This window comes from Glandiceps talaboti, chromosome 15 (assembly GCF_964340395.1).
Source record: "Glandiceps talaboti chromosome 15, keGlaTala1.1, whole genome shotgun sequence".
In the NCBI taxonomy this organism is placed as follows: domain Eukaryota; kingdom Metazoa; phylum Hemichordata; class Enteropneusta; family Spengelidae; genus Glandiceps; species Glandiceps talaboti.
In genome coordinates this window covers 17,488,112-17,515,389 of record NC_135563.1, presented here as the reverse complement: position 1 = coordinate 17,515,389, position 27,278 = coordinate 17,488,112, and the positions used below count along the sequence as shown (strand labels likewise).

General features: G+C 35.1%; 3 protein-coding genes across 4 annotated transcripts in view; 1 reads left to right on the top strand and 2 right to left on the bottom strand.

The window, feature by feature from the left end:
* The window catches only part of LOC144446662 (Fanconi anemia group I protein-like), a 29,262-nt gene extending 18,783 nt beyond the window's left edge, over window positions 1-10,479 (bottom strand). Inside the window, exons 1-17 of the mRNA XM_078136478.1 lie at window positions 10,393-10,479; window positions 9,347-9,553; window positions 8,787-8,872; window positions 8,169-8,294; window positions 7,915-7,956; window positions 7,323-7,446; window positions 7,006-7,091; window positions 6,543-6,666; window positions 6,204-6,296; window positions 5,634-5,712; window positions 5,287-5,344; window positions 4,459-4,559; window positions 3,707-3,871; window positions 2,968-3,169; window positions 2,004-2,114; window positions 786-915; window positions 294-464 (exon numbers count right to left, since the gene is read on the bottom strand). Of these exons, the coding sequence (XP_077992604.1) occupies window positions 294-464; window positions 786-915; window positions 2,004-2,114; window positions 2,968-3,169; window positions 3,707-3,871; window positions 4,459-4,559; window positions 5,287-5,344; window positions 5,634-5,712; window positions 6,204-6,296; window positions 6,543-6,666; window positions 7,006-7,091; window positions 7,323-7,446; window positions 7,915-7,956; window positions 8,169-8,294; window positions 8,787-8,872; window positions 9,347-9,553; window positions 10,393-10,479 (1,992 nt within the window). The remainder of the gene's footprint in view (window positions 1-293; window positions 465-785; window positions 916-2,003; window positions 2,115-2,967; window positions 3,170-3,706; window positions 3,872-4,458; window positions 4,560-5,286; window positions 5,345-5,633; window positions 5,713-6,203; window positions 6,297-6,542; window positions 6,667-7,005; window positions 7,092-7,322; window positions 7,447-7,914; window positions 7,957-8,168; window positions 8,295-8,786; window positions 8,873-9,346; window positions 9,554-10,392) is intronic.
* Window positions 10,480-11,552: 1,073 nt separating this feature from the next.
* On the top strand, window positions 11,553-18,213 carry LOC144446483 (CCA tRNA nucleotidyltransferase 1, mitochondrial-like). Its single transcript, XM_078136253.1, has 6 exons — window positions 11,553-12,142; window positions 13,386-13,653; window positions 14,112-14,238; window positions 14,664-14,857; window positions 15,176-15,420; window positions 15,879-18,213. Exons 1-6 carry the CDS (start codon window positions 11,879-11,881, stop codon window positions 16,155-16,157), a joined length of 1,377 nt encoding a protein of 458 aa, XP_077992379.1. The 5' UTR covers window positions 11,553-11,878; the 3' UTR covers window positions 16,158-18,213.
* Window positions 17,740-27,278, bottom strand: part of LOC144446482 (zinc metalloproteinase-disintegrin-like NaMP) — a 64,704-nt gene continuing 55,165 nt past the window's right edge. For both annotated transcript variants that reach the window (XM_078136251.1, XM_078136252.1), the window contains one exon: window positions 17,740-26,996. In XM_078136251.1, coding sequence (XP_077992377.1) covers window positions 26,516-26,996 — 481 coding nt within the window. In that variant the 3' untranslated portion in view covers window positions 17,740-26,515. The remainder of the gene's footprint in view (window positions 26,997-27,278) is intronic.

Below are 27,278 nucleotides of genomic sequence, written 5' to 3'. Positions count from 1 at the left end.
CAAAGAGATAAGGGTAAGCTGTGATGTCATCACCAGAGGTTTCCCATAAACCAGTGCAAGAAATCCTTAAAATGACTGAGTACATGTTTAGTGCTATAGGGCTTCTTTACAAGATTTCAAAGTTGTGTACGTTACCAACTTGGAGGTGCTATTTCATCATCCAAAATCACATGTAAATTGATAGCAGTAATCAATACCAGTGTACTAATACAGAAATAAGTCTGACTGGACTTTTCCTTCAAATGATTTTCTATATCACTAAAAACTAATAAACACAACATTTCACTACTTACTAGAGGTTCAGATAAGAAGACCTGTTCACCCTGTGCAGTGATACATGGTTCCAGTAGGATTGGTGGATTGACATCTGTACTGGACTCATAATATTTCTTGAAATGACTAACTAACATATCTAGTATTGTAGTCTTCAACTGTGAGTTGATTTTCAGTACTTTATACAGTCCCTGTAGACGAAACACAATGAATTCTTCATATCACAGTTGATGTTGAAATTGTCAGTGATTACCGAGAATAGAAGTTAAATCTGTGCCCTGATATATACAGTAAATATACTGTATTTGTACTCTAGAATGGGCCATGCAGTTCCATTGAAAGTGACAAATGATCTTAGCCCTGATATATACAGTAAATACACTGTACTTGGTACTCTAGAATGGGCCATGTAGTTCCATCGAAAGTGACAAATGGAAGTATGGCGATGGGCTAGTGCTGATGCATAATAAGTTTGTATTTGTTACTTTCACTGTCTTATATCTGTTACTTACCTCATAAAGTATGAGTCTGACATCAGCTTGTTGACTAAAACATCTTCTAAGGTTGCCAAGAATTTCCAGACACAGTGCTTCATTACTAGATTGGTTGTGTTGTGTGTGGACATCAACTTGTACCTGTGTATCAGACAGAGTAAATACATGGCTGTGTTGTGTTGTGTTGTGTTGTGTTGTGTTGTGTTGTGTTGTGTTGTGTTGTGTTGTGTTGTGTTGTGTTGTGTTGTGTTCTGTGTGGACATCAACTTGTACCTGTGTATCAGACATAGTAAATACATGGTTGTGTTGTGTTGTGTTGTGTTGTGTTGTGTTGTGTTGTGTTGTGTTGTGTTGTGCTGTGTGTGGACATCAACTTGTACCTGTGTATCAGACATAGTAAATACATGGTTGTGTTGTGTTGTGTTGTGTTGTGTTGTGTTGTGTTGTGTTGTGTTGTGTTGTGTGTGGACATCAACTTGTACCTGTGTATCAGACATAGTAAATACATGGTTGTGTTGTGTTGTGTTGTGTTGTGTTGTGTTGTGTTGTGTTGTGTTGTGTTGTGTTGTGTTGTGTTGTGTGTGGACATCAACTTGTACCTGTGTATCAGACATAGTAAATACATGGTTGTGTTGTGTTGTGTTGTGTTGTGTTGTGTTGTGTTGTGTTGTGTTGTGTTGTGTTGTGTTGTGTTCTGTGTGGACATCAACTTGTACCTGTGTATCAGACATAGTAAATACATGGTTGTGTTGTGTTGTGTTGTGTTGTGCTGTGTGTTGACATCAACTTGTACCTGTGTATCAGACATAGTGAATACATGGTTGTGTTGTGTTGTGTTGTGTTGTGTTGTGTGGACATCAACTTGTACCTGTGTACATTGTGTATACGACAAAGAAATATATTGTATGCACTAATTTATTAAAATCTCTCATGGCATGGTATCCTACAACAACCTTTCACATATAAAGTCATTTATATTTCCAAGAGTGTCAAGGAGTTCAGCAATTTTTACATGTAAATCCAGGAACTTGTAAGGTGACAACCATGTGACTGAGAAGCAATGGCAGAACCCTCTGTACATACAATATAACTGGTATGTGCCATTGCAATTGTATGGGGAGGCAGACGATACATCATGGAATTGTCAATAGGTGCATTATATTATGTTAAATTTTAACACAGTGAGTGGAATTCAACAAACATGTAGTAACAGTAAATGTTTTTGACATTACCAGGCTTGAACTTAATGACTGGCTACACTGACTGCTCGGTAGACCACCAAACACTCTAAAATGTGTCAGTATCTTCAGGAACCCTGTTACTGCTATCTTACGGGCATCACCTTGCCTGTACAGAGGATAAGATTTGTAAGGTTTTTAGTAACCTCCTTCAACAATCCTTGAAGTAGATTTTTTTCAAAATTACACATATACACACCAAGTTTGTCAATGAGTCAATGACATAGAAGTGTCATATTACAATTGAGTAACACTGAAGTAAAGCACTTTCTCTATATGCTACACTAGTTTATAGCATTCATATTACAATGAGTAACACTGAAGTAAAGCACTTTCTCTATATGCTACACTAGTTTATAGCATCCATATCAAGTGTAAAAGTATACTGTTTCAATTGGTTTATTTACAAGCCTAGCATGTGACCTTTCTAATGTGGTCAATCAGCAAATGAAACAGTATACTTTTACACTTGATATAGATGCCATAAATGATTGTGGTACATGCAGAAAACTCTTTACTTTGGTGTTATGGGTTGTACTTGATATGGATGCCATAAAGATTGTGGTACATACAGAAAACCTTTACTTTGGTGTTATGGGTTGTAATTTAATTGACAGAATGGGATCCAATGTGATAACAGTAAATCACCATACAAGTGGATTTTTTCTAGATTTGAAAATCCCAGTATAAATGGAGAGTTCAAATCTGGTAAACATGAATCCTTTTGTACAACTTATGACATTATTTTTTCAGGTTACTTCAAGCGATGTGTCTAGAGATTGCATATAGATTTTTATTACAGAAACAAGTTACTGGTACTCTTAAGGTTAATGAAATTACATGTCTGCGTGACATTTTAAGTTATGCATCATTACACAGACTGACAGCAAAATGCCTTAAAAGAAATAGAACCATTGTTTATAATGTACAAAAACTCTATATGCAATGATGTGCGTGTTTACCTTGAAAACATAGCTTTCCTCAGGACAAGCATGAGTGAATCTTTCAACGTAATGCTGAACTTCATCAATGGTTGTACAGCTTTCAGAAGACCCTCTGCTGAACTTGTTGGCAAGTAAGCTAGGTAGTCAAAGGCTTCACGTACTTTAGGCAGGGAATCTAGAAGAATCTGCGGAGCTGAACTGATGGTGTTGGATAGTAGTTCTGAGAATGGAAATTAAATAATCTAATTTAGAGCTCAACAGTTGATTTGGGAAGGGAAACAGAATAAATTTATTTTTGGAGTTGAACTAAAAATGATGGACGGCAGTTCCGAGAATTTCTGAAACTTGTTCATAGTGATAGTTACTAACTACCTCTGTCTTGGAACAAAGTGTCATATATTTTGTTGAAATGATCTGATAGTGATTAACAACAGTTCTGGAAAGGAAAACTAATAGAATCTGATTTTTTGAAGTTGAGGAATAGTGTTGCCAAAGAAATTTATTTCTTTGAACTATTTGGTAAAAAATAAAATATACCCCAAAAAACAAACAAACAAAAACCAAAAATATTGGAAAAGTGGTCAAATTATATCGGAATCCATTTGTATTTGTATATTTCACTATTTCTAGCAACTTTTGTACTTTCTTAATAGTAGATATCAAATGATCAAACCATTGAAAAAACAATGACATCATAAATTCAACGTGATTGACAAATTATTGATCCACACTGAGTTTTATTGCTATGGCAACTTACCAATGTAATGACTGACAGGTGCTGTTGCCTTGGTGACCACTCTGTTTAGAATCTGTTCTAATATTTCAGATCTTACCATCTCATGTACTTTGAAAGTTTCTAGAAGCACACTGGCTCCTAAATCACAGGCTTGTTGGCTGGGAGTTTTCACATGGGTGTTGTTCTCTGATTTAGAAAGTCAATGAAATAAAAGAAATGATGACATGATAGGTAATCACTCTGAGCTAGCACAGAAAATAATTTTCTTGATACAGGAATGTGGTTTTTACTTTTTTAAATTTTTTTTTTTTTAATTTAGATTAAGAGCAACTTTAGAGGAATATATAGTTATGTAAGTATTAACAATTACAACTTTTCTGTCAGTAGTACTCCTCAGTACCAGTATTTGATGTTAAAACACAAAATACTACGTATTCATGAAAGTGCATTGTTAACTCGGAGTCACGTTTTGACCTGAAACATAGTTCCACTTTTTAAAAATTATTATGATATTGGGCAAATGTCCTCGATGATTTGATTTTAATATATGAATGGTGTGTGTTCCCGTTTCATGAATATTTGCCTTATTTGAATGAGCTAAGCTTTGATACACAGAGATCCAGGATTATGAAACCTGACTGCAATGTCATTACCACCCCATGCGGTTTACAAATTCTGACTTTACTAGATTCAGCCTTTAAATTCTTCAAATTGATAGGCAAACCAGACAGAATTAATTACCCAAAATGTAAACGTTCTATTCCAAAACTCACCAGCACTTTTACCAAATGGTCCAGCCTTTGGTCCATATGAATCCATCAAAACGAAACCAAGTTGTACTAAACCTTGGGTGACATGATCCCAACCATACAAACTACAAACACAATGGATTAATTGAAATATCAACACAATAAAATTTACCATACCAGTGTTGTGCAAAAACGATAAAAATAAGTCTTGCTTTCAGTTACAGTGCTTTATCTATTGGCTTATTCAAAGAATGTGAAACCATATCAAGTCTTCATCCTCGCTTGTGCTGCCCACACACATGCATAACCACAATTGGCGTGACACTTACTAGTGTTACCAAGTCAACAGAAAGAGAAACAGAAATGAATGCTGATTTTCCATAGCTTTGAGAATTGTCGTTGGCTTTCTAATCTGGCAATCATTTCCAATGTCAATGGCAGATCACTGCCCTGTCAAAGATTTGAAAGCAAATAACAAATCTGTGGGCTAGATTTTCGACAGACTAAGATGTGTCATGTCGCTCCTTCCTCACTTGCCTGCTCTGAAAAGGTTTGACTGCACAGGTGTGTGAGAGAGCCCCTTCACACCATACCTTACAAACTAGATTTTCGAGTGAGTTTAAAATTGCATTGTCCTGTCTAAGTATTCTAATTTAGTATGAGATGAATTAAAACACTTATTACAGTATGTCTGTATTTAGACATCACTTTTACCACCTGTCTGGGATAATATCTTAAAGTCAAGGAGGTATACACATCATGATTTTACATCCTGAAGATGGTTGAAATCTAGAATAATTCAAGCATTTTGATGAGGTGTAAAGATTGAGAATTTATTTTAAAAAGACAGACCTGTTTTGTACAGTATCAAGTACGCTACTTTCAACACTGAAAGATTCAGGAACTAGTTCTGGAATGACACAAAAGTGAACAAAGAGTATTGTGAATTGTGTCTTGAATATCAACTATTAACTTCAAGGGGAAATTAGACACTACTTTAATTAACTCATCTGATTGGCCTGCTGTATTCAGTGCAACTGTTGCTGACACGTTTCACAACAACAGACTATACAAATATATGTATAACTATGCATAATGTACTTGAAGTATATTAACAAGACTTATTTCCATGGAAAAACATTTTGCACGTATTGAGCTCACATAAATCTAACACTGAAATACATGCAACTACAGTATACCTTCAGTCCATTTAGAAGATTTCTTCTTGTCTGCATCTTTAAAACTTTTCAAAACTGACGATTTAAGAAAGTCAAATATCTGGGGATAAAAAGAAAAACAGAAAATCAATGGATTAGTCTGAGACACTGCAGTTTGAATACTACTAGCATGTGCATGCACCAATGCAAGCAATCACTGGTACATATGGCATCCTATAACACATTGTTTTCATATAGTCTTCAATGAAATTGGCTTAGATTGTATCACATGGTATGGATTAATGGCCCCAATTTGCATACAGTGGGCACAATTCATATTTTATTTGCCTTAGGGCACTCTTAATGTAGTATGGAAGTCCTACAGGTGATTAGCTTTGGCTATGGAAAGAATATGGGTCTGAGAATGCAATGCAGCCTGTTATAATTGTCGCTTGGCCTGATTGGGGTTCTAGTAGATGTTTCATTACCCTTAATACTTGGTTAGATAGACACTACATAACAGCCCTTGATGTATACTAATGGCCTCATAGCCAGGCAAAAGTGTTAACTACTGCTAAGAAATTTTAAAACAATATACAGTATACTACTCACTGATTCTTCAAATCTGTGTATTCGTGCAATGGACAATGCTAATGCCAGGTTGAATTGAGTTAAAATCTTAGCAGAAGAACCCTGCTGACCTGCCTGCAAGGAAAAAAAATCATTGAAATCTGAAATTCACATATTTTCGTACAAACTGAAATTGTATAATCGATTTTCACACCTAGAATTTATTCTTAATCCGGAGTGGGCATTTAACTATTGACGCATGCTGGGCCTTTGAAAAATAAAACTGAAAACAAATGGAAATAATCAAATCTTTTCTGGACTATGTTACTTTATGTAGGTGTTTTTAAAAAACTCAAGAACACTGATGTAACTTTTACTTACTTTCAAATATTTGATGAACTCCCTACCAAGTTCCTGGTCTTGTTTTATGGTAAACGTTATATGTAAAATAATTGTACCCTCCATGTGTCTTAGCTGATCACTTGAAACTGTTGTAAGTTCTTCACTGAAACTAAAGAAATATTCAAAACCATATTTTACGTTCACTAATGGGAATCAATGCCATTTGTTTCTGGAAGGAAGATTTGAACCACGACTGTGCTTCAGTCAACCCAGCTGTATAATTGGGAACCTGGTAGTCCAGAGGCTGCAATGGATTGTATGGTCCCAGGAAGTGAAGGAAGTTATATACAGCCATTGCATTGATATTTAATGTGACAGGGGTAATAATTGTACAGTGCTATGATCATCATATCACTTGTAGAAGGTGCTTAGCCTTTATAAATGTGTACTAGGTTATCACTTATAAATGGTTGGAGAAAAAGATAACAGTTTATCAACTTACTCATTATCCTGGTTCTGTTGTTTACATTGGGTGTCTTGATCATTGAAGAATGATGATATTCCTTCAAGGACAAGTTTTTTGTGACCCTGTGAAATCCAAGAAAAATTTCTAATTCAATTTAATGATGCAAAGTCAAAAACTATTGTGGGTCATTGCTATGACAACACACCATTCAATATGGAGTATTTATCATGAAAAACCACACTGTTGACAATATTTGTCCAACAGAGTCAACAGTGTAATCTTGCTTGAAGACACATGTTTATCCAGAACAACATATGTAAAGTTAATCATTTTAATTATTCTTACAAACTTACCTTAGTAGATAGTAGCAAGAGTTGATAGACAAGTGGTGGAAGTTCTTGTAAATCCATAGTGGTGAACATTCTCAGAATTTTATCAATCACAAACTTTAATTCTTCATTTGTCAGTGGAATATCCCTGTATCAATAAAGACAACAGATCTACTATCCTTTCCTCAACCTAGTATTATATTTGACAAACTTGAAACCATCTATACCTACAACAACTGAGCTAGCTGTAACTGGGTTACCGTATTATTTTTTTGATTAGACAACCAATAATGTATTCAATGAAAATTATTAAAATACCAATAATCAGAAATTGTACAATTTTTATAGTAACCATTTTAAAACTTTCAGGAAACTCCAGTAGACATTACTTTAACTTTATTACAGCCCTTCACAAAACGTGTGCTCTGTCTGACTCTACTTCAATTTTCATTGCACAAATAATTACTCATTGCAGAGTATTTAACTTGTCTTCCTTAAAACTTTGGATGGAAATTGGCAGATTTACCATCCCACCTTTGTAGGAAAACACCCATATTTGGGCTTTAATATACTAGTAATACCAGTTACTTCAAAGAGAAAATTGACAAAAAAATACCTGAACATAGCAGCAAGATGAATCACACACTCAGAACCCCATCTGAAAGTCAAGTTAGAAATAATATATTAAGTACTTCAGTTACATACCATTACATGACAAAAACCATTTTAGAACCAAAATTTACAAAGTGGTAGAATCAGGCAAAAGTTCGACTGTTGCAAAAATTTTGAAAGAGGAATCAGAAAAGAAATATAAATTCTCCGAAATGAAATTAAAATTAGAATAAAATGAAAATTTATGAGAAGACTTACTTGCTGGAGCAGAGTGTATTTAACACATGACGTTTATAATCTCCACCACTCATCTCATTGTTACCATAGGCAACCATCTCTTTTGAAGCAAGGGAAGATAAAATCTTGGGGAACAGTTCAAAAGCTCTGGAATTATCAATTTGAAAGTAGTCACAAACCTGATTACAATCTGAGGTAGATTTTACCTACTTACAATTAGGGGCAACTCTGGTAAATGACTAAGAAACTCAGGTAGATTTTACATGTACCTATTTACCACCCTTAACAGAGACACTGGTAGGGAACGCTGGTAAAATAACTGGGAAGCTCAGTTGGGTTTTCCCAACTTAACACCCTTAACAAAAACGGTGCTAAGAATACCAAATGAACTCAGGTAGATTTTTCCTACTAACCATTTATAACAAAAATGCAGAACAAATTGAAAATCAAAAGAAGAGAGTTAAAGCACTGCTGATCAATTATTTGGCAAAAATTATCTACTATGGTATAATATCATCTCAAACATAACTGCAACACTTTTCTTCTTCCATTTTAATTTTTTTTTAAATGTATTACTTTTTTAAAAGTATTTCTTTTGCCAAGTGTACCTGTATGAATTTGATGTAGTACTTCACTTACTTTCCATTGGTGACTTCCCCAGTTTTGACTGTCTCTACAAACATATTGGCAAGTTCAGCCAAAGTTTTCCCGGGAAAGACATCCACCTGTAACAAGGATAAATTTGGCGATTAAAGGCCAAGGTTTCAATCCCAGTTCTCACAATGATTAGTGTTATCTTATTTGCAGGATTACATAGGATCATTCTAATATCATTATTTGTCCAAATAAATCGGAAATTTGTTGAATGGTCACCACAAGAGCAACACCATAGTACCCTAGTGTTGAAGGAGGAAACTGAAATAATCATTGAAAACCTGTATTTTTTGGCAGGGTCAAAGTCGGCATCACCCTTCTTACATACAGACCTGGTTAATCAAACCCAGCTGACGCTTGGTGGGTTTGATCCCAGACTGAAGAGGTAAGAGGCATATGAGCTAACTGCTCGGCCACTGACAACCCTGAGACTGAAAACTTTTCCTGTAGCTCCACCAGACAACTAATTTCCACATCTAACACTTAACACTAATCTGATATGCAGTTTGAAGAATTCTTCACCGAGTGGAATGAGTATCACATACCTCCATCAAGAGTACACCAACCATTTCAGAAGCAGTCTTGTTACTGAGGTCATTTCTAGCTAGTAATTTCATAGCCTGGGTGTACATATGTTGTCTGTGTACCACACCTTCTGTACTTCCAGATGGTGAGCCTAGGAATACAGCTTTAAGGAATGCCACTGGATCTCCCTTACCTCTCACTGCATAACTCATCAAAGTGTCTGACAACTGAGTGAGAAAGATCAATCACATTTCATTAATATACGAGCTGTCTGCATGTTTAGAACTCCAGAGAAGTAACTAATGTTTTAACTAAGGGTTTGGAACCCTGGTAACAGAGGGGAAAAATCTGATAAACCTTGTATAGATTGCCATATTGTATGCACTGCAGTAATTTTTTGGTGGTAACACAGGATAAGGTCAGTATAGTGTTTCTGAAGGTACAACACATGTGTGACTTCAATTATCCCAATTCTTGGAGTAGAAAGTGGTCACACATTTTTTTTTGTTATGAAAGCTCATCTGTGCAAATGCTATCTCTATATTCATAAATTTAACTTCAGTTTGCACCAAGAAATAATAGTAGCCCACTCAAACTTTTGCCAGGTATGAACCATGGGGGGGGGGGGGGGGGGGGGGGGGGGGAATTACCAACTCCAAGAATTTGGGATAATTGAAGTCACACATGTGTTGTACCTTCAGAAAAACTAATGAAGCCATGGTGGATACCTGGCAAAAGCTTTGGTGAACTACTGGTATTCCTTGATGCAAAATGAATTTGAATTTATGAAAATAATTCATGTGACTCCCCAATGACACACAACTGCTCCAGCCACTCACAGCACAGACTAGTCCTGCTTACATGACGGTGCACGAGTCTGTATTACTGACTTGGAGGGGGAGGGACAATTGTCAGAATCGAGTCCCGAATTCCTCCGTATGCAAGCAGGACTAAGCACAGACAAAATTGAAAAAAAACAAACCAAAAAACCCCCAACACTTTTCTGGTGATTGTTTTCCCCAATCTATTAATTTTGATTTTTGATGTGATGGTTAGTGGTGCTTACCTGTTTAACATCAGCTTCCTCTAACATCTTTGTTAGTGTGTCTGTGTCCCCATTTTCTGCAAGCTTTATTAACTTCCGAGGATCCATAGTTCAACATACATTTACAATATACACATCTCCCACAGCAAATTTCTTTGCAAAACTTGGCTGAAGGCAATTAGACGAAAACTGACATGAATTTCTGTTTATGTCTCCCTCATATATATAACAGGTTTTCAAACAAAACAAAACAAACAACAACTTTTTTAGAATGAAGTTTTTACATTTATAAGCAATCTAAGGACTCAACATTTTGCAATAAATAACACTTTGTGACAAAAAAAATTCCACATATATAAAAAAAATTGTTGCTGAAGTGACGTTTACGTCTGAGTGAAAGTTGCTTTAAATTTTGGACATCAAACTCATAGTCATACAAAAAAATGAATGAATGTCTTTACTGGCAAAATTTATGGTGTGTGACAACACAACCCCAAAGTGGAGCATGATTAACCTTGTCAACGCCCTCTCCGGATCAATGTAGATTCGGTATAGTAGCCCTTCTACGTTCTTCGGCATGTTATCTCGAAAAGCGAACTGACGATGAGACTACGAACACAGTGTTGACAAGTTGAACTGGAAGTTGAATTCATATTATAAGTTGCATAATATTTGCCATGCTGAGGCCAGGAAGTTGGAACACATGATTATTTTCAAAATAACTCACCTCTGCTTCTCTGAACGAGGAGCCTACACTTGTCAAAAAACTGGGATGCAGATATGATCACACAATGTGACAAATCAAGATAAATAAAATATCTGACTTGAGAATTAACAAGTCACAAATTACTTCGAAGACGACAACTTGGCAAGTGAATTTCGCGCCACCATAATAAGGCCATATCATTTCGATTACAGGGGGATGTTGTCGTATTTTCAAACAGTATCTATTTGGTAGATTTTCATATTTACACTGACTGAAAAGAAAAAGATAACTATGTGTGCATTTAGGTTCGTTTTATTTAATTTAATTTAGGAATGATACTGCGTTGTTGCTTTACATACTATTACATTTTTAGATTAGACAATATTACCAGCCCTCCTCAGTATGAATGGTTTAGTCGATCCCAAGTCACCAATGACATAGCACATTTAGAGACTGCGCTCAAGGAAGGGATATCCCCAACATGGCGACAGCATGTACTGAGTGCACGTTACGAAACAACAACCAAAACGAAACTGTGTTAGCAATGACAATTTGGAGTTATTAACAAAATTGGTGGTCGATTTGGTGTATATGGTTTGACCAGAATTCAATGTTACGGTCATTTCATATTTGAGTACAGGTGAAAAGTTATAGCTGACTGCGTGGCGCACGTACCTTGGACTGGGTGGTTGCAATATATTTCATCATAGGTAACGTTACAGATGGAATGTGATTACATCAGCCCAGTATTTTATGACAACATCGTTATTTTCATTTAGAAAGGAACGTTATAAATGACCGATGTTGTGTAGGACCATAGCTACAGCTTCACGGAGTGGGCGATATTTCTATCAACCCGTTCGAATACTGCACAACAAAATGGCTGAAACAAGAACAGAACTGGTAGATGTAGATGGACAGCCACCACTAAAGAAAATTAAACTGGATACACCAGAATTCCATTCACTTTTTACACCAGAACTTGACAGACTGGCAGAGCTGTTCAAAAACTATAATCATGAACTTAGAATTGCTGGTGGTGCAGTTAGAGACCTACTTATGGGAGTGAGTAAACTTTAATTATATATGATTTATGAAAATATATTCATAGAAATAGATATTTAATATATTAGTAATATTTTTTTTATTACAAAGTGCATATATTAATTAAGCACACTCCGTCCTACCTTCATGCTCAAACTCTTGTTATCAGGCAAGATTAAAGAAACAAAATTGTTTATTTTTAATTGATAGAAGATAGTGGGTGATGTTCCCCTTTAAGTGCTGGACTTTATGAAATTCAACTGTGGTGACACTGATCTGCACATATATTTAAATAATCATGACCTACATATGGGTTCAGATTTAATATTAGAATTAGTTCCCTTTTCTTTCTTATTTACTTGAAGTAGTTACCAGCTAGGAAACCACTGTTGGGGAGTTTTGTTGTCAAGTCGTTAAATAAACATGATTCCACTCAATTTCAGGATGTGTCAGAACCATGGTAACCTTGAAAATCCCTCACCTGAAACTGATTGTACAGTGTTAAAGTTATTTTGGATTTTTAATTCATAAAACAACTCTATGTTTTTATACATGGAACAACAATATGAAACTAAACCCTTCTTTGTAACTCAAAAAAGTGCAAAACATTAAAAAAAATAACAAACATTTCACACGTTTTAGCTTTTTGTAACTGATTGAGTTACAAACACAGATTTGATCGATACTGTTTCACATTGTTTTTTCAAGTAGAAACACAAAGTAGAGTTATTGTAAAAATTAAAAATCCAAAATAAATATTAATTTGTCATCCATATGGCCACTAATTATACATTTCTCACTGTTAACATGTAAATCATTGTAGAATTCTTGTTTTTATTTCATATCAATGGAGACAGTAGGCTTTTATCAATATTTAGCTGTTAAATCTGAAATTTAAGACTCGCCCAGCCCTGACTTGATGCCCAAGAAAACCAAGACAATTAGTGTGTGCATTTAAAGACACACCCAGACTTTGGAGTCAGGGCAGGACAGTGCTTCATCTTTGAAGGTTTTATATAGTAGCTGAAAGTTGTCTGTGGTGCCAGGTGCTTGATATTACTTGGCAACAGTAGATTAGTGGCAGAAACTAAGTAGAACAGTTATTAGGCTATAAATTCAGCGTTTTCAGGTTTATGATTATTCCTTTTCTAGAGTGGCGTTCCCCTTTAAGTTTCAGGCTTTCTTCCCTGTCTTGCTATGGTGACCTCACTACCATGGCAACAATGTTAAATCTAGTTAAATATTTATGGTCCTCTTTCTACAGAAAAAACCACAAGATTTGGACTTTGCAACAACAGCTAGACCAGATGAAATGAAGACAATGTTTGACAAAGAAGGAGTGAGAATGATCAATGCTAAGGGAGAGAAACATGGCACAATCACTCCAAGAATACACGATAAAGAAAACTTTGAAGTGACAACATTACGAATAGATAAAGTGACAGATGGAAGACATGCAGAGGTGGAGTTTACTAAAGATTGGAGAATAGATGCTGAAAGGAGAGATCTTACTATTAATTCAATGTTTCTAGGTAAGGTGACTAATAAACTTTACTGGCCATGGTGATACAAAACTTGATCAATTCAATGTTTCTAGATAAGGCTCGACTTTTACTTTCCTATCCAGTGATACACAAGTTTAAATTTCTAGGTACATTCAGAAGTTCTGACGTAAACTATTGAAACTGATCAATTCAGTGTTTCTTGATAAGGCTATACTTTCCTGTCATAGGTGATAGAGAGCTTTATAATTGTAATGCCATATTAAAGGTACTATAGTTTATTAGATAATGAAGCATTGTTGATGCATTATGTGTAACTTTTAATGTTTTTAGTCAGGTTTATTTTTTGTTTCATTTTGAATTACACATGTACGTTATTTTGTTCCAACTAGTCAAAACATGTTGAACCACAGCTTAACAACCTTAGAGCTTTTTTAATGCAAAGTATCAATAAATGCTTAAGAATGGTTTAACATTTATGTTGTTAGATCTTGATGGAACTGTATATGATTATTTCAATGGTAAAGAAGACTTGGACAAAAGGATAGTACAGTTTGTTGGAAGTCCAATCGCAAGAATACAAGAAGATTATTTACGAATTCTTAGGTATTTCAGGTATGGGTCAAAGATTCACTTTCTATCTGTATAAACCTAATAACTAAATGAATGGTTTGAAAATTGTTAAAAGATATTATTCAAAAATTACATCTAGTAGTATAGATCCAGTAGTATCAAGGTTGTTATTCAGTTAACTCTACCTTACAACCCAGAATTTTGCAAATACCAGGAAGGGGTATAAACCAAGATGTTTTTCTAAAGGTTGGTAAGCAGGTCAAATCTATCTGTGTTAAAATATTTTACAAGGGTTCTTCACCTTGGCAAAATACTGAACCTGCTCCTGCCTAGTAATGCAAATATAATAAATGTCCATGCTATAAACACAAGATGTCACTCTGACATACAAGACTTTGGCTTGAAAGTTGCTCTAAAAGGTAAAATCGCAGTGGTTTGCTGATGAAGTCAATATTTTCTGTCTGTAGGTTTTACGGTAGAATAGCAGAATCTGCTGACAGTCACTGTTCAAAAACACTAGAAGCCATCAAAGCAAACGCTGAAGGTTTATCTGGAATATCTGGAGAAAGAATCTGGATGGAACTCCAGAAAATTGTTACTGGTAACCATGCAGGAAGTTTGATGAAATACATGTATGACCAAGGCATACCACAATATATGGGTAAGTTTGCCAAAGGACAATGCCAGTGGTATAATCTTTTCAGCTGATGTCTCACCATGTTTTATTTATTTTTGTAGCCCTCTTTGCTCCCTTGGACTCACTAAGTATGTTAGGTTATCCCATGTTTGGGAACATATAAAACAAAAACTTTGAGATGTCATGACCCCCAAAATAATCAAAAGTTCAATTACATATTTTTGGAAACCATATAATTTATCTTGCATGGCTATTTACAAAGCTTGGATGGCAACATTAAAAAATTGTACATTTGTCTCCAAGATCAAAAGGTAACAAAAACCTTTCATTTCATTTGTGTAGGTCTTCCAGAGTATGGTGACGTCAAGGAATTCCAGGCTGTATTTAAAAGATCTCAAGCACTCAGTCCAAAACCAGTTACTTTGGTATCGGCGCTACTCAAGGATGAAGGTGATGTCATCAACTTTGACAAGAGACTGAAAGTGTCTGCAGAGGAGAGAAAAGTGGGATTTTTCATTGTTGGTCATAGAAACCAAGTAGAAATCATTGAGGATCGATTGAAACCATATAAGGATATGCTTGTCATGGTAAGTGATTGTCATGGTTCAAAGTTCATAGTTGAAAGGTCATTGTACACAAAAGTCCATTTGAATACAATTCCTCAATAGGTTGTGCAGACTGAAAGGTTCATCATTGTTGTCATAGTAACCAAAAGCTAAAAGATGAGTGGTTAACTGAGTGTATAAACGATGACGCTTTCAGTTGTGGTGAAATTTTCACATGGAATTTACTTTTAACTGGTCTTTTATCTAAGTGGAATCCCAATAAAAGTCATGATTTCCTTTGCATCATATGCATCTCAGTTGATCGCAATGAAAATAAAATAAAAGCACTGAATCATCTACTCTTTTTTTGAAACTTTACAAGTGTACCAGTCGAGTCCTGAATATGGCGCCCTCTTGTGTCATAAATATACAATTATTTTGTTTTAGTATAGTTAAGGTTTTTAAAATTGACATTGTGTTACTTTTTGTGTCACTCCTAGGGTCTATTCAAGGACAAAGACACCATAACCAAGGTGACAGAGCTACTCAAGTACAAAGGGGAGGCTGCAATGCTGGAAGAATTACAAAATTGGGAAATCCCAAAATTTCCTGTTTCCGGAAATGATTTGATCAAAATTGGAGTCAAACCAAGCAAAAAATTTGGAAAGCAAATAGACAAGTTACGAGAAGTTTGGAAAAATAGTAATTTTACTGCCACAAAAGAGGAACTCTTAGATCATGCTGAGGACTTCAAGGCAGGTACTTCCAAGGATACATGAAAGACAGAAAGTTCACAAGTCAAAGTTGACAGGTCAGACACTCAACTTGGAGAAGCAAGAGCTCATAGGTCATAGTTGAAAGTTCAGACATAGTGAACTTATGGGATGCATTTGGGTGCTCTGTTCTCAATGCAAGAAAACAACTTCAGGAATACTGAAGAACCTTGTGTATGTTTGCCCATGCTTCAAGAGAATACTGACACTTATTCCTGAACAGACAACACATTGCCTGTTCCAGCGGGAGGACTTGATGACAGATCAATGATCATGGTCAACTCTGAAACTCATTTTCAAACTTCAACCTAATATTTTGATATTAAGTTTTATTAGGAATAAATAGGGTCTTTGAAAGCAAACAAGCCAGTCTATACAAAAAGTGCATATACCAACAGAGATGCCCAAAATGCTACAATTTCATCAAAAGGCAATTTTCATGAATGTGTGGGTAATCTGTACAAAAAATAAAAAACATGTAAAAGAGGACTTGGAATGCTGCCCTCAGCAGCTGTTCTTGGATCAAGAGCAGTGCTTCCAGACACATACATAGAAACAAGAGTTCAAAGGTCAGAGTTGAGAGTTCAGACTGACTCAATGTGAACTGAGTGTTACCTTTGTTCAAAGGTCATAGTTTAAAAGTCAGACACAACTTATGGAATCAAGCATGTAGATGTTCTTTGGCAAACCTATGGCAGTCATGTGAAAAAACAGCTATTTTAGTTCACACCTCCATGGAAACTATTAGTTATTTTCATGAGTATACATCAACATTACATATTTCTTGTAATATTAATAGTGCTTGAGGAACAGTGATTTTTTATCAAATAGCTTTTGCCTCAAAAGTGTTTTATCTTGCAGACAAGTCCAATATAAAGATGTAGCATCCAAACTTTGCACTTGTATGGGATGTGGTATAAGAATAGGTATCCAATCACTTCAACCCCACACAGTGCACTTTAACTCTTCTCATTTTTAATTTACCCCATGTCAACTTATCCATAAGAAAACAGTCTTCCCAACAATAGAGGGCTATTGTAATTTGAAATTGTGAATTGTGTTAATGTTTTGATATACGCTAGACTTGACATTGCAAAGTATGCATTTTTTATACACAAAAAGGAAAACAAAACTGTATTGATGTAAAGAAAGTTTATCGTGGCATGAGAATAAGTTGAGATTGAGATGGGTTAAAGGGGAACATCACTCCAGGAAATTAAAGGTATTTTCATAAACTTTGGGTTCCAGAGTGTCATTTCATGTTTTCATATCCCATAATTTTCACTTGGTTACCAAGAAACACCGAATAGAAGCTCTATGCCTTTGTATTTATCTAATAAATATTCATGTATGCTTAGTCCCATGATGCAACGGTGTTCCACTGAAAGAATAACAGAGGTTTGAATTTGGTGTTCCGTGGCAATTGAGCGAAAATTAAGTCATGTGAAATCATGAAATGACTCTCCAGAACTCAAAGTATATGAAAATACCTTGTGGTGTTCCCCTTTAATATTGAGACGGGTTTATATGGGACGAGTTAAAATTGAGACAAAGTGAATCATAAGAATAAAACACATTATAACAAGGATTTAAAGGCTGTTGTACTTTATTAAAAATGCATTCATTTTTTGTATAGCTTACACGACACATACTGTGGTTAGAAAATATGGACTACTATTTTCACTGTAGTTGAAATTGAAAACAAACTGAAGACAAAATCAAAGACAACAGAATATCAAAAAGTTAATGCATGACTATAATATCAATACACATACACAGTAAAACTACTTCATCACTATGATGAATGGCTGAAAAGAAATTTGTCAAATTCATCATGGTGGGGGGGGGGGGGTGGAAATCAAAATACTTGGACTTGGCAAGACAGATCAAATTCTAACCAGTAGTTGTCAATATCTATATGAATTCTTCCTATAGAAATGGCAAGAACAGCATTCATTGACTACGTTGTATGTACTTCTACCCATTCTGTATTAAAGGAGACTGTATGAAATGAATGGCTATATCCGAGGTTTCATTTACAGTATTGTAGGGCTTGGAACTCTGGCAATAAATCTTATCATCTGAATCTATCAACTATAAAGTTGTTATTTATTGTGTGGATGAAGGTATCGAGGTATGTAAGGGTAGCTGAGACTAGTCTCAGTTCATAAAAAATCGTGCTCTGAAACCAGTCTCAGTTCGCAAAAAAACGTCAATCTGAGATCAGTTTCAGTTCGCAAAAAATCCTGATCTGAGGAGGTATTCAATGGTATCTAAAATGGGTATCTGCGACTTGGAGGTACCTTTACATACCATGTTGATGGGTAAACACTTGTCACTTGGACAGATAAGATTATTGCAATGTTGTTCAGTATTTGATTAGTTTATCTCAGACTATGTATGGTTCATAGTAAGCAGTCATCTATACAATTCAGGCCAGGACAAGATAGACTTGAAAACAAGTACCGTATACATGTGGTCTAGCTTTCATAATAGTTTGCAACTTTTTAGTCTAAATATCTGTAAACCTTGCAAATTCTATATTTACTTTCTGCATGTTCTGTGCATCACTGTAAATTGTTGTTGACAGAAGTGATAGCTAAAACAGTCAAATATAATCACTTTGGAATATTAAACTTAATACAATTGTGTCGTTTTAATCTACTACAGACATTCAAACTGTATAATTAACATTACTGTGTAGTCAAAGTCTGTAGTAGATAAATCAAAACATTGCACACATTTCAAATTTACCATTCCAAGGTGACTATATTCCATTGTCTGATTCATACTTGATAGATTTTCCAGAACTGATGACAATTTGAATTTGAAAGAAAACATACCAGGCAAACCTTTGGACATTATTATAGAGATGGTGTAGAAAAAACAGTTGCCTGCGTCTAAGTTTGCATATACTGGCTATTGAGTACATATATACCTATTACTACAAGTGTTTTGAAACCCCTGAGAAAGATTCTAAACTTAGCCAATGGTAGACTCTATGATTTATGGTTGTGAGGGCTTGTCTAATTGCTCCCACATATACATCACAGTAATGATTGACGTACTGGGTTTGGTTGTTAAAAAGCGGCTACAGGACTTCATCTAACCAGCAAGACCGAAAACTATGTCTTGTTCATTGCATGTCTCTATAAAATTGACATGTATCTACATCAGCTGGATTTTGATTATCAAAAGATCTAATTTGTAATATTAGTTTGTAAATAACACACCTCATATTTAAGCTCAGTGTCATTATGATTGCACTTCTACAGTTCTAGTTCTGGTTACAGGGATTGGAAAGGAACACTTGCGAATTCACTGTTTAATAAAAACTTGGATGTTAAGATAAAATGTGTTGGTTTCACTCACTTTTACTTATCAGTATGGAGCTGACATCAATCCAAATATCAGTGGAAGTGACATACAGGCCTTGGTTGGCAAATTTCACTGAAGATGCACTGTTTCCGTTGTGTTGTATTGGCAATGCAAGTTCCCTAAAAAGGTCTGTATGTACGTCACTTCTGCCCAAGTTCAAGTTGATGCCGACTCTGTACTAATAAGCGAAAATGAATGAAACCAACACATTTGATCTTGTTTAGCATCCATGTTTTTATTAAACGGTGACTTCACACGGTATCCTTTTAAAACTAAGTTAAATTTTATCAGTCTATATTATATGAAATACCTTGTCCAGTTATATAAACTGCCTGAAACTACAGCTGAAATGTTAGTTAGCCTTCTGTGTCTGGTTTCTTGTGACTTGCCATGCCTGATTTTACAATGAAGTCTGTAAGGTACATCATGGTAGGGCGCCCTCACACAACACTCGACCCCTTATGGGGAGACCGGTGAGGGCAGTGACATGATGTAAGTTACAGTCTGGTCTAATGTGCGATGTATGTATATTCATGTTACAATTGGTACTATACAAACTTTACTATGTAGCTTGTTCTATATAGAAATCACATTGAAATTGAAATACAAGTTGACAATCACTTCCAAGAAGTTTATGTTTCCAAGTTGAACATGGAACGTTGATACCCTTCAATAGAGTAAAGTTTGCGATATACTGTTAATGATAAATGTCATAGAATCAGTGCTACACAAAGAAACGAACACATAATCTAAGCCAAAAACACTGCAATAATATTCACTAAAGTATTTGTCAATAAAATGTACTGGTATATTTATTCCCAGCAGATGATTGTGTGACAAATAATAAAAACGTTGTGCTTTGAAATCTCTGACAACCAACAGTTTGTGTTTGTTGTCCGACTTTAGAACAAAAAACCATAATACAAAACTAACTCTGAAATATATATAAATAGTATTATTATGAATTACGCAGGTATTTTCAGCCAAGAAGTTTTTTTGCGTGTAAATATATACGAACTTAATTAAACTCTGGTAAAAACCAGAACACTTGTTAAAACAAAGCCTACCTTTAGTTATACCAGGTTTGATGGAGGAAGAGAAATAAGGCACTGCTGATAAAAAGCATTACAGCAGAGTTTTATAACATGGAATAGATTTACTGTGAGTAAAATGGAATGAAACATAAGCGATCTTAGTTCCTATGCCTAGTTAAACTGAAATGTATATCATTTGCATGTATCGGTAAATAGAAGAATTTTATCACCAAATTCTGTAAAAAAAAAAACCCAGAACAAACACTCATGGAATGTATTTGCTACAATCATTAATACTCACTGCAACAACTGCGTTTCTTCACTATGTAGACATAAACAAATTTCTGTGTCTATAAAACAAATGACACACTTTACTTGCCAGCACTGTATTTATTTCTTCAACATTTAGTGTCGCAAAATAGGTAGCAAGATTGTAGAACAGTGGACTGACTTCAAATGATAAATATCTGTATCAAAGCTAGGGAGCTTTAAGTTAGGGGCAGGATTAAGATTAGACCCCCTAGCATACCCCAATATCTATCATCAACAATGAATGGCCACTATTTTACACTAGACTACGATAAATTGTATCATTCAACAGTCAGTCTGTGAAAGAGGTTGGCCGATGCATGAGGGCGCCCAACATTATGTTTCTTTTAGACTATATTTTTTAACTTAAATACCCCAAAAAACTTATGATGTTTCGGTAATCTAAACATTATATAATTACTGGTGACCTTGTATTTGACTTCTGACATTTTTAGGACTATCATTGGAAAGATAACTTTGTTACAAAAGTTTTGCTACATTGTTCCATTCCATTTTTCTGCACAATATTCCATGCTGCTGTTGATGATGGCAAAATAACCCTGGCTCTCCGTGTGCTGTGTGACTCACTCCTGGTATAGGAGTAGTCAGGTACACATCTCTTCAAAAAAATGTAACTGAACTTTTCTATCTACAATTCAATTATTAAATGCACAATTAATAATTACAATTCATATATTTAAATTGTTCTCTAAGGTAAAACGTACATGATTAATATTAAAAAAAAAATTCAAGAATTATTTCTGGATACATACAATCGTTGATTTTCCTGGAATTTCAGTGAATAAAATTGGAAAGAATTATTGTGAAATAATAGCTAGTGTCAATACTTTAAGTGAAATATTTGCTTGCCATTACTATTGTAAGTAAATAACCGCCTGTATCGTCCATAAATCAACTATGGCCAATCACTGCATGTGTTGCATCACCTGCACCAAGTCTGACCAATCACTGCATGTGTTGCATCACCTGCAGTCTGTCTGACCAATCACTGCATGTGTTGCATCACCATGCAGCATGTCTGACAAATAGTCTATGTGACAAATCAGAGCATGTTTAGCACAAACTACAAACAGTAATCCTGACAGACAAACCAAAGCATGTGTAGCACATACCTTTGAGGTTTGAATACTGTAATGTATTATGTACAGCTCATCTCTGATTTTTAATGAAATTGTTCAAAAAATAAACTGAAATATTATTTTCATAAATCTTCATATGATAATCAACATCGTTTTGTTTGTTGTATTACAGACCTTTGTTATTTCAGTGAAATTAGAAAAAGCAATGGAGAAGTGAACTTCAGTATTTTTACTACAGTCAGTAACATTTTTACGATCAAAATCACTAGGAGAACCAAGTTTTCCAATGTATACACAAACAACAAAATTATGTTATCACGATTTTGGATCATCAACAAAATGAAATAGCAAGCTGCACGACAAAATTCAGCATTACTGTAAACATTTAAATGGACATGTTATTGTCAGTATTTGAGCTTCACAGCCAACTACAGAATGACTACTTTGCACTATTACATTGCACTTGAGATACAGTGTTAGATTCTAAAAACCAGGCCATGTCAGAGTTACATTGGTGGAGAATCCGGGTATTGGTCCCATGATAGAGGGACTGTGATCTCGGTATCTCTCATACATTTTTTTTTATACACATCAAAAAACCACTTTCATTATATTTAAAAGACTGTACAATAACATCAAAAACCATCATTTTGTCTGCACACCTATCATCTCCAACTTGGTATTAAAATTAAATATATATAAAAAGAAATCAGTTTGAAGATATGAATAATTTGATATTTAGTTTCTAATGGATGACTCTGCAAAGTCTGCAAAGTGTAAAATGATGAATTATTCACTGTATTAAAATCACCATAAGATGCAAACAGTTACCTTCATTGATATCCAGGTATTGTGTGTATTCTAATGTACAATTTATTACCAAATCAACATTTGACCTTGAATGCTAAGGTCAAGGTCAAACTGAATAAAGCACTAGAGTAACCATATTTGACAACATAGGTGTAGACATATTTAGTTGTATCTATTGTAGTTCCTGAGCCACTCTTCAAACAGTTTTTTTCGTCTTTCTTTTTATTACAGTATGGCCGGTCATATTTAATATTCTGCCATGCTTTCGATGGTATGTCATCTATAATACGGTGCCAAGGACCTGTCGTTTGTTCAGTTTGGTTTGTTCATATACTTCTATTTTGTAACACTAACAAGATGAGAATATTAGGGAAGTTATTATTGCACTTTTTAGTTGAGTTAGAAGGAATGTACATATGTTAGTAGGAAATTGACACTTTCATGATGGGTATAGTTGCTATACGACTGGTGATGGCTCTTCTATGTATTGCGATAACAAAAACCTTACAATCATTCCTTGCATGTTGTGAGTCCATCATTTAGAATCGTTCTATGTGTTTGTCACCCAAAATAATCCATAATCTTTGGTTTTCTATAGAAATTTCTAAAGCCATCAGTGAGTTGCAAGACAAAAGAGTGATTTGTTATTATATATTAATTCCTTTAGTAGCAATTACAGCCTACATCCCATAGCTACATTGTACAATACACTCATTATAACACTTCATGAGGTATTAAGTGAAGAGTGTGGAGTGCTGCAAAGGAACTATAGTTTAGACGTTAAAGAGATTTGTGAGTATCCTGGGAGGGTTTAGTAGTACACCAAAACCTACAGTATGCTTTAGCCATTCAGCACTACTAAACAGAACCCTGGAGAGTGATACTACAGAAATTTGATAGACTGACTTACTGATTGATTGACTTACTGATTGAGACTGTAAGACAAAGTTGTTGCCAGTGCTTTTTCAAACACTTTGGTTAGGAAGTACCCCTATCACTTAGACTGCAAGATACGTCATGTCGTTCAACCCTCACCGGCCTCCTCCATAAGATGACAAGGAGGGGGTTGACCGATGTGTGAGGGCACCCCATCACGGCGTACCTTACATACTAACCTAGCTATCACTCTATGATACTGTCTAGGAATAATATAACAGATCAGAATAGAGACAAAATGGTTTATACTATCTACCCAACTACAATGCTGAGTACTGTTACAATAATGTAAAGTCAAATATTACATAGACTTGTAGAAAAAAGAAGTTTTTTTGCCTTTACAACTGTAAATATTACATGATACAGTAATTTTTGATAAAAAACCAAACTGATACCAAACTGCTATTTTCCTATTTAATATGCATACCCCTTTGCATATTATTGAAAGTCAGCACGCAGTTTGGAAAATACTTTGCATTAATGCATTAAAATCTCAGCCTCAAAATAAAACAATTTTTGAATTTTTGTGACCATACATCAAATTTGCATATTCATTATTTCGTGGGTAATGCTAATTTGTCTATCTACCTGTCTATCAACTCTATAACTCTATATCTATACCACGGTATAAAACTACTTGTGTCTCTACTACAGTGATGTTTAAAAGATGTTTTGTGTCTCAGGGAGCAACACTAACACAGCCACACAGGCAGTGTTTCCTTCTGGTAGCCAATGTACACAGTGCACAATCCAAGGCCAACAAATATTCAAATTTTATAATGAATCATTATCATAAATTTGCATATGGCAACAACACTCCTTAACATAATTTAAGCCTGGTGGAGGGTACATAGATCAATTTTAGACAGGGCAGAGCCACTCAAGTTCCAAACATCTACCCATTTATAAGGACTTTTTTTAGCCAAAAAGGGACTGTCACAGTACACATAAACACAGTAGGACCATGAATATTCCAACCATTGAGGGCAGTATACAGGTCATCAACTTTGACATGACCTTAACATAAATAAATAAATACTAATTACCCTTGGCTCATGCACTGGATGATCCAGCTGTGCTCAATGTTGTAAATGCAAAGTGCTGTGTTGAAGATTTACCTCTGTACTTTGTTTTTCATGACAACATTTCAAATCACAAAACATTTTAACAAAATTACGGTATGGGAAAGCTTTTATCACTTTGCTTGGCAAATTCACCCATTAATGCACTCTATTCTAAGCATCGACACAGCTGGTAACCAGATTGATAAACTGTCATACCAGTGTTTCTGCACTCTAGACAATAAAACATCTTGAGAAATCACTATTCCCGTCAGATTACCATAGAATACTTGGGGATATAAGTATAAGTATTTATTAAGTTTCCTTACATGTTTTCTGGAGATACAATCTCCTCATATCCTACTGACGGGAAGGATACCCTATAAGACTTGTATCATAACACATAAAGACACACTAAATCTAGTTCCAAACTGTTTTGACATACAACCCACACGTTGCACGTCAGTTTTAGACATTTTATCAATTGTTTTGTTACAAAAAAAAAAATGGCATTAAATTTGTTCATCTTATAAAATGTGTGTTGCAGAAAAAACCAACAAAGTAGCTATGTTTAGCCACTGACTGTACAAGCAGTCATGGTGGGGGTTGGGGGGTGTTGGGGTGGGGGTGTGGCACAGTCTAGAAGCATTGCCAATGATTGTACCTAGCAATTTATATGTAGCTACTACTACATAACTTTAAAAGCATTGTCAATTCTTAAGGTACTGTTTCTCTGCATGTATTCTTTGTTACTGTACCATGTGCATGCCAAGTTGTACAAATGCTGGATTTCCTTGTCATCGCTATCACATATTTGTCAGCACTTCTCAAACACATGAACTATGGTTTCATGGAATGTACTTCAATATCATAAACTTACTTTTTGTGAATAAAAACGACATCACAATATTTTTTGCATTCAACAATTACATATCATTCTCAAATATTTTCTCTTCAGCGTAGGAAAACAGAGTAACATAAGGGGCCTTGTCACTCTGAGTTGAAGACATTTGTGGTGACAAAATGTAATTAGATATTATTCCCTAATATTTTTCTTCATTCAGCGAAGGGAAATACGAGTAACCTAAGGGGCCTTGTAACTATGAGTCTCTACACGCATACTGACAAATCCTTGGGTGACAAGTATTTTCGGGTTGAATGAAGAAATATAGTGAGGAATATTATAATCTCCTTCAGCATAATTTATGAAAAATCATAAAAAATAATGACCATAATTCAAGCACCAGTGACGTATAGACACGGGTTGTTGTGAAGTAGAACGACCAGGGTGTATAATCCATATTTTCTGTTCAGAGACAATAACTTGGCTTGTGCATGGTATAATGTTGCAAGTATTTTATTTTTATTTTGAATGGAGAAAAAATGTTGAAAGAATAACATGATTTTTACCTGCACTGGTATAATCAATGAAATATCATGGAAAATCTTGGTGATCTTTAATGTTTAGTAGATGTGTACTGTCATGATGTAAAATGACAACAACATAAAATAAATCCTGTATTTTCTGTTTGAATGCATACAACTTGGCTTGTGTCTACATGAGTCTACATGTATACAAATCTCTGACAAAAGGGCTTCTTAACATGTCAACCTTATTTCCAATCAAAATAATACAGACTCCTATCTAATAACTGTCACCACTATATAACCTAAATGATTTCAATTTTACCTCACATTGCCTTATACACGGCAAACTATAAGGTTAGTATTGAATACTAGCAAACTGTGGGATTTGTGTTAGGTTTTTTGGGTACTATTGGTCTCCTGGGTTGATTTGGGGCTCTCCTGGGTGCAACAGGTCGAAGAGGTAGACTATTTGGCCTGGACGGGGTTTCTGGTTTGTTGGGTGTTGGTATGCTGCGTCCCGGTTTGGGTGGTGGTGTCGGTTTTGGTTTGCTGGCTGCTGGTGGTATCAGTGGTCTTGGTGGTGGTGGTGCAATGGCATTATGACGATCATCATTAAGATTGATTTCGGTGAATTGTGGATTTCTTTCGGCAGATTTCCTTTCCAGTGACCGTCTGTCAAAGTTTCCTGTGTAGGGTACTCTATGGATGGGTCTGTTTTGTGTCTTGACAGCTGGCTTGGGTTTAGTCTTAGGTAATGGCTGTGGTTTGGTAGTTACTGTTAGCTGATGTGTTTTGACTACATCTGGAGTTGACTTGGTTTCCATTCCATTACTTTGAACAGAAGTTTGTCTGAAAAATAAAGTCATGGTAAAACCTTGTTACAAAATTTATCCATTATAGGTATGTGCATTGTTATTTTGAATATAAGATTGTCTGTTACTTTTAACAGAAATTTGTTTTTATTGTTGTAGCAAGTAATACACAGTAATGTTCCAAGGCACACAATGGCTGTTAATTCATGTTGTTCTTGTCTGTTTTACACATTTGTGTGTGTTTGAGTATGAGTCTGGGTAAGTGTGTTAGTGTGTGTGTTTATGTATGTATGTATGTATGTATGTATGTATGTATGTA